This window comes from Ochotona princeps, chromosome 4, assembly GCF_030435755.1.
Source record: "Ochotona princeps isolate mOchPri1 chromosome 4, mOchPri1.hap1, whole genome shotgun sequence".
Lineage (NCBI taxonomy): Eukaryota > Metazoa > Chordata > Mammalia > Lagomorpha > Ochotonidae > Ochotona > Ochotona princeps.
Window position 1 is genome coordinate 13181350 of NC_080835.1, and position 8025 is coordinate 13189374.

The window sequence follows — 8025 nt, forward strand, 5'->3', positions numbered from 1 at the left end:
ATAGTTTTCATGCAAACAATATATGAAAACAGTAAGTTGGAAATCTCTGCTATATAATGACATTCTCCTGTAGTATAAACAGTTGTGACATTTTCATGAATTCATATCATTTTTTGTGATGGAAATAAATAAACCTAGAATTTTCATCAGGTATGTTAAATTGGAACATTTAGCAGAAATTGATGCCTCAATAAAATAGCAGGGAGCTACTCTGAATGCAAACTGAACAAAGCAAGCCTTATCTGTCACTTTAGTGATTTCAGGGACCTCCCATGCTGGGGTTTAGGATCACGCAACAGTTGGTCATCCTCAGGGACCAATTTCCAGGGAAGATGCTTGGTATGCTTCCAAGGACAAAAAGCTCAAGATTAAATGAAGTCAAGTTAGGCTCCCAGCAAATGTTTGGTCATTCTTTTTGAAGCTATCTTAGGAAAAGTGGCAGAGGCCTTGTTTTTGTTTTGTGATATTTTTGTAATATTTTTTCTTTGCTTATCAAAGATTTATTTGAAGGATAAATTACAGAAAGAAGAATAGATGGAGAGAGAGAAGTTGGGAGTTGGTTGTGGAGAGAAAATGGAGAAGAAGGATAGGTGGTGGGGAGAGAGAGAGAGAGAGAGAAGAGAGAGAAACAGAGAAACTGGCAGACTGTTGCCTGTTGGGAGACAGCCCGGGACAACTTCCACATGGCAGGGTAAACCATGAAGGTACAGAGCTCTGAGATTTTAGACATTTGAAGTGTGGGGGGTGGGGGAAGGCAGCGCTCCTCAGTTCGTGCATGCTTGTGACTGTGACGTGTCATCATGGCGCTGTGGATCTTCTGCACAGACTCAGCATTGGAACCATTTCTGGGTGAGAGTGTCGGTTTGACCTTGGCCAAGATGGCACTGAGGCTATTCCTGAAGCTCTTCTATTGTTGGTGGCCAGAGGGAGGCAGGAAGGAGAGCTAGCACTGGGACTCATCTGCTGCTTGGTGTTTCAAGGTTTTCTTGTCCTCTGGTACACTCAGCTCCTTCAGGAGTGGCTTCTTGTTCAGAACACTTTCACCCCAAATGGCCACAAGAGTTTGTATTGTGCTGTCCAAAATCACAGCCAGGGACTTCTACCACTTCCCACATGCGCAGTAGGGTCCCAGAGCAGACCGCCCTCCCTCATGCATTTCCTTTACAACTAAGGTCTGTTAAGGAAGAATAGAACGAAGTCCTTAATAGCGTATGATTTATTTTAACATTTTTGTATATTCTAAATTCTCTCAAACCTTTCCTAAAAATCACTACCATTACATGATTTTACCTTTTCCTAATAACACAATTGATGACTTGATTTTTCTTTTTACCTGTTGCTTTTTTAAAATTAACCAAAAATAGCATGTAGAACACATTAAGATATCGTAAGAATATTGACTTTTTAGACAATTGTCAGCACTATCAACAATTCATGACAAAATATGGATTTTTCTTATGTAACTGAGGACATTGAAGCTTCCATTCTCAATTGCTCATCAAGGGTACAAGCCAACAATGTGTATGTACCAGAATCTACATACTGGAACGTTTGATCGCAATAGGAGTTGTTAAGAATTTTATGTATTTCTTCACATATTACATACATGGAATCTGAAGGTTATCATTATGCCACAAGCATAGTTCTATTTCAGGTTGAAATTACTTAAACTGGGGATACATTTGAAATGTGTGTGATGAAACTTTAATTATATAATCATATATAATATGATTATATATTATATATTATAATATGGGCTTTTATGAATATTTTGTAAATGTCCACGCTCATGCTTAGACAAGTAAAGGGTCCTTACACAGAAATAAAAATTAAAAGTTCTAGTATCAGAGAGAAACAACAACAACAAAAAAAACACACACCTGAAAAGAAAGGAAATGCAAGCATCAATATTTAGCGTACCACTTCTTTATTGGCCTGGAGGTGTTTCCTTTCTGTGGGACTCCAAAAAAAAAAGCACTTTTTATTTCTTTATTCCTAAAATTACAAATGAGTGGATTCAACATCAGGGTCACAATCGTATAAAAAACAGAAGGGACTTGGACCTTTCCCAAGGAGTAGGACTTACTTGGTTTTAAATAAGTAAAAATCATAGTGCCATAAACCACGGTGACACCCAGAAGATGGGAGGAACAGGTAGAGTAGGCTTTTTGCTTTCCAGAAGCAGAATTAGTTTTCAGGAAGTAGAGATAACGAATGCATAAGACATAGCAATTGTGATAAGGGACAGCATTAAGGTAGCACCATCAACAATAAAAATTATGATCTCAGTGTCGTATGCACCTGTGCAGGACAGGACTAGAACTGGAACATATCACAGAAAATGCGATGGATTTCATTGGCATCCCAGGAGTGCAATATACTCATGCAAAGCAAATTAATAGAGAAGACCATAACACAAGCAAGTAGGTTCCTGTAATTAGGGCAAAGCGGTGTCTTCTGGATGTAATAAGCAGATAGTGCAGAGCACTGCAGATCTCCACACGGTGATCATAGGCCATGGAGGAGAGCAGGGAACAGCAGCCTCCAAAAGAACAAAAAAATACATCTGGGTGTGGGCCCAGCATGATGGTCTAACAGCTAAAGTCCTCACCTTGAACGTACCGGGGTGCCATATGAGTACCGGTTCTAACCCTGGCGGCCCCGCTTCCCCACAAGCTCCCTGCTTGTGGCCTGGAGAAGCCATTGAGGACAGCCCTGTACCTTGGGACCCTGCACCTGCATGGGATGCCTGGAAGAGCTCCTGGCTCCTGGTTTCGGATTGGTGCAGCACCTGCCATTGCGGTCACTTAGGGAGTGAATTATTGAACTGAAGCTCTTCCTCTCTGTCTCTTCTCCTATCTCTATATATCTGACTTTGTAATAAAAATAAGTAAATCTTAAAAAAAATGGTATCTGGGTGAAGCAAGCCACGAATGATATATACGTGTTGGAAGTCAGTAGGTTTTCCAAGCTTTTGGTCTGATGACAGTTGAGTAAGTGAGGCCAGAAGAAATGGCAGGTGAATGGGGAAGAAACACTTGGGAGTGTGCATTTGGGGATTGAGCTGGATTACCAGCATCATCCCTACATTGTATTCCCCAACACAGTGATCAGGTATATCAGTAGAAATAGCACGAAGAGGACCAGTTGGACTCTGGAGAGTCTGTCAACCCCATACTGATGAATTCAGACATGTTTGTGTTATTTCTTCTGCTCATGGTGTCCACTTGTTCTAAGCTGTTTTTTTTTTTAAGATTTATTTATTTTTATTGGAAAGCCAGATATATAGAAAGGGGGAGAGAAAGAGGAAGATCTTCCGTCCGATGGTTCTGTTAGGGTCTGGTTTTGTCAATTTCCCACGAACGACAAACAACCTCACTGATTATGCAAAAACAAGCAGAGTTTATTGTGCCAGCATGCTGGGGTCAGACTGATCTTGGGGCACGCAGGCCAGCTAAGGAGGGGCTGGACTTTGAACCAGCAGAAGGCTAGAGAGTATATAGGCCCCCTTTCGGCCATCACATACATCATTCAAACACAGCAATCAGCGTAAAGCCCAGTTGCATGCGGTCCACTCCATTCCCACACACATTATCTTTAAGGCCCCTGGGTCTAGACAGCTCATTCCGTTCCCACACACATTATCTTTACGGCTCATCCTGTTCCTGGGACCGGATGATTGTGCGACTGTCCTGCACCCGGGTGCGTTCTATAGATAAGGCTTGTGACACTGTTCACAAGGTCACAGAGGAACAACATTTATCACTAAAGTGGAGTTTTCCCATGGTTCAGACGCGTCCCGACCTAGCAAAGCAGCAGCTTCTTGGCACGAAAGGGCCTAACATTACCTAACGCTAACATTCTAACATTCTAACATACTAACATTATACTAGAACTCTAAGAGTTCACTCCCTAAGCAGCTGCAATGGCCAGTGCTGCGCCTATCCGAAGCCAGGAGCCAGGAGCTTCTTCCAGGTCTCCCACACGGATGCAGGGTCCCAAGGCTTTGGGCCGTCCTCGACTGCCTGCCCAGCGCACAAGCAGGGAGCTGGATGGGAAGCGGGGCTGCTGGGGTTAGAACCGGTGCCCATATGGGATCCCGGGGCGTTCGAAGTGAGGACTTTAAACACTACGCTGTCATGCCAGGCCTTTGTTCTAAACTGTTAAGAGAGCACATTCATAGAAGAAATTATTTGAAAAAAGATTTTATATATAATAATGAGTCTATTTACATAATTAGTTTAGCTTTTCCAGAAATTGTTAGTAAAAATCCTAACACATGTAGACACACACATACAGGGACACAGATACACACACACACACACAACCAAGATTATATCCAGTCTTTGAACTAGGTGGCAAACTACATTTATTTAGAATGTGAATTTGATGTTGGAGTAGACAGACCATTGCATTTAATAAACAGATCACATTACTCTGTGCAGATACAAACTAATAGGATTCTGTCCTAAAAACTCATCTTATGCTGGGGTCTTTGCAGTTGGTGTGGAGGACACAAAGGTGTGTGGAGAACTGTTCCATTGCAGGCAGGGCTGCAAGGAATTTCCCACTGCATGGCAGAGCCCCGTGGATGTCTCTACCAACCACTGAAGGCAGTTCCACCTTCCTTTGCATGGACCACCCCGCTGAAGAATTCTATAATCTCTTCAGGCATTGTTTGTTGCTGTGGTGTTTTTACTATCAATGTGAGCTTGGAGGTTAAGGTCCCTGATCACTACAAAAATGCCTTTTATTATTCCTGCTGTCTGTCTCTGCTGCCCTCATTTGACCATCCTTGATCTTTAGGTTCCCCTTTTGTTTGTGATGCATTTCCTGCCGTAACTGATTCTCGATAAAGTTGTAGAATGAGGATTGTAGTAGCAATGTGTTATTGATATGTGCCATCTATTGAGAACTTCTATTGAGAGCTTTAAGGTGAAACAAATCACAGAATTACCCACTTGACCATGACCTAAAAAGTCCCTGCCAGAGCTTGTGACTGCTTCCGTATAAATAAAGGGGACAGCTTTCTTGCATTGTCCATTATGATCCTGAAATTGTAGTGGTCCATTTCTTTCTTCTTTACGCCTACCCCAGGCACCCTTCTCGAGTTCTGAACTCTGGAAATATTCTGAGTCAAAACTGCATTTTAGACATGTAAACTTCCAACATCACATCTTAACTTGTCTATTACATATATGCTGCGAATATTTTCATTACAGTTAAGAAAAATTGTCAAAAAGAAATATCATCTTATCTTAGGTAACTTGTTGAGTGCTTGAACTATGAAAACATTGGCAATGCAGTACGTTGTGATTTGCTGCTGGTGTACTCTAGTGATCACACTGCTGACTAAAACATGGTACCCTACCATATTACCACTACCCCAGAAAAATATCAAGATGCAAAATTTGACACAGTTGCTTCCGAAAATAAGTTGCTTTTGTGCTATTTTTAGTAGAAAAATGGTATTTGTATCCATCACAAGTGTAGGATAGTCTGCAATCAAAATTATGTTTTATAAAATAATGATAAAAAATTAGCTATTTTGGAAGAATGATCCACATTACCAACAGATTTCTACATCTGCTACTTGATATCGGTTGTTCCCATTAATGTGTCCATGGAAGTGTCTTCACTCTTCATGCTTTTATATCCACCTCTTGTCAGTATTTCGTTCTGTTTTTTTAAGAATTTATTATCTTTTTAATTGGAAAGGCAGATACACAGGAGGAGAAACAGAGAGGAAGATCTTCTGTCCACTGATTCATTCCCCAAGCGGCTGGGGCTGAGCCATCTGAAGCCAGGAGCCAGGAATCTCCTCCAGGTCTCCCACGTGGGTGCAGGGTCCCAAGGTTTTGGTCCATCCTCGACTGCTTTTCCAGACCACAAACAGGGAGCTGAATGGGAAGCTGGACTTCTGGGATTAGAACCAGCACCCATATGGAATCGGGGGGTGTGCAATGCAAGTACTTCAGCCGCTAAGCTATTGCTCCGGGCCCTGTCAGTGATGTTTCTTTTATTTTGTGTTCTTTCCTTTTGCTCTTGGATGATAAATATCCTTTCTAGGTGTGGTACAGCTCCTGTGTTTTGATCTCTCAGTCTTTTGATTTTCTACTCTACATTTGTTGATATCTGAGGACATGGAATTCCAAGCTGTGTTTCCATAACAACTTAATTCCTGTAGGTGTCTGTGCTGTAATGCACAGCCCACTAAGCATCCAGTGCCAGGTCATCTCTTCCCAAATTTCAAGGCTTGTATTCCTATCATTCCTCTGAAGGTTAATACATATTTTTGTTGTTGTTGGAGCAATCAGCCTCTTAAGTTACTGAGTTTCTTTTTTTATTATACATTTCCTTGATTTCTCATGGGAAACGTTTTCTTTGTAAAACTCTCAGGAGTGCGTTTTTCACATCTTTGTTCCTCAGACTGTAGATCAGTGGGTTTAGCATTGGAATGACAATGGTATAGAATACAGATGCCACCTGTGCCTGGGTCAGGGATGATGTGTTATCTGGCTGCAGGTACGTGAAGATCAGAGACCCGTAGAATACAGTCACACCTATGAGGTGGGATGCACAGGTGGAAAAGGCTTTCTGCCTACCTGCTGCTGACTGCATCTTCAGGATGGCTGAGATGATGGCCACGTACGTGACTGTGATGATGAGGAGAGAGCTAAGAAGAGTGAACCCCGCTAAAACGAAGATCACCAATTCAGTGTTGAATGCGTCTGCACAGGACAGGGCCAAAAGAGCCGTGGTATCACAGAAAAAATGATTGATGTGAGAGTCACAGAATCCCAAACGGCTGATCACACAGATAGACACCAGAGAGTTGGTGAAGCCTATCAGATAGGGCATTACTCCCAGCCAGCTGCACACTTTTGGTGACATGACTATTGAATATAATAAGGGATTGCAAATTGCTACATATCGATCATAAGCCATTGATCCCAAAAGAAAACACTCACTACACACCAGACCAACAAAGAAGTACATTTGAACAAAGCAGCATATAAAGGAGATGGAATTCTGATTGGGCTGGAAATTGACCAGTGCCTTGGGTGTTACGGTAGAGGAATAACATATGTCAATGAAGGCCAAGTTGCTAAGGAAAAAGTACATAGGTGTGTGAAGCTGCGTGTCAATTCTGATTAACAGGATGAGGACCAGATTTCCCAATATTGTGAATAGATAAATGAAGAGAAACATCAGGAAAAGACAGACTTGTAATTCAGGGTGATTTGTAAATCCAGAGAGGATGAAGCGAGTCACCTCAGTGAGATTATTCACAGCCATGGACATCAACAGAGGCCTTCGAACTGCTGAACAAATAACCACAAACGTAAGGAAGGGATTCAAGTCCAAAGGGCTAATAACCAATCAACTAGACACAAAAATACGACAAGACCAGATGGAGAGTAGATTTATATTGACTTCAAGTTAGTTGGCCATTTATGCATGGTATTTCTGAAGACCTGAGATGTCCTAATAAGATACCAGGTTCGTGTTTGTAGAGTTAGTAGCACTGTAAAGAATATTTTTCAATGATTTGAAGAAATTGCTACTGAGATCATTAGCCATCTATTACAATCTATCACTGGACTCAAATTCATGAAACTATCCATTTATATTATAGAACAAATTACATCATCATTTGGAAAGAAAGGAATTTGTTTTAAAGAGCTATTTATCTAGTTTTTGACAGTCTTCTTTTTTCAGAGAGCAAAGACATATAGTCTTCCATTTGCTGGTTCACTTCACAAATGGACACAATGATCACAGCTGGCTCGGTCTGAAGCCAGAAGACAAGAACTTCCGCATCTCCCACGTGGGTACAGGGGACCGAGGCCACTTCTGCTTTTCCAGTCCATTAGCAGACAGCTGGATCAGAAATAGAGAACAAGGACATGAACAGGTGCCCATATATGATGCAGGCACTGTGGGTAACGGATTCACTTGCTAGGCTACTGCTCTATCCCTGACCCAGTCCCAGAAAAGAAACTTTAATGATACTTTTGTGTA

General features: G+C 41.6%; 1 protein-coding gene and 1 pseudogene across 1 annotated transcript; both read right to left on the bottom strand.

Moving 5' to 3' along the window:
• Window positions 1–1904: 1904 nt before the first annotated feature.
• On the bottom strand, window positions 1905–3218 carry LOC101535106 (olfactory receptor 8H2-like; annotated as a pseudogene).
• A 3148-nt stretch (window positions 3219–6366) lies between these two features.
• On the bottom strand, window positions 6367–7302 carry LOC101520991 (olfactory receptor 8I2). Its single transcript, XM_004585317.2, has one exon. It carries the CDS (start codon window positions 7297–7299, stop codon window positions 6367–6369), a length of 933 nt encoding a protein of 310 aa, XP_004585374.2. The 5' UTR covers window positions 7300–7302.
• Window positions 7303–8025: the final 723 nt, after the last annotated feature.

What these genes read in the sequence shown, in the direction of transcription:
- LOC101520991 (XM_004585317.2), bottom strand. Translation starts at nt 7,299, where the DNA reads ATGGCTGTGAATAATCTCACTGAGGTGACTCGCTTCATCCTCTCTGGA.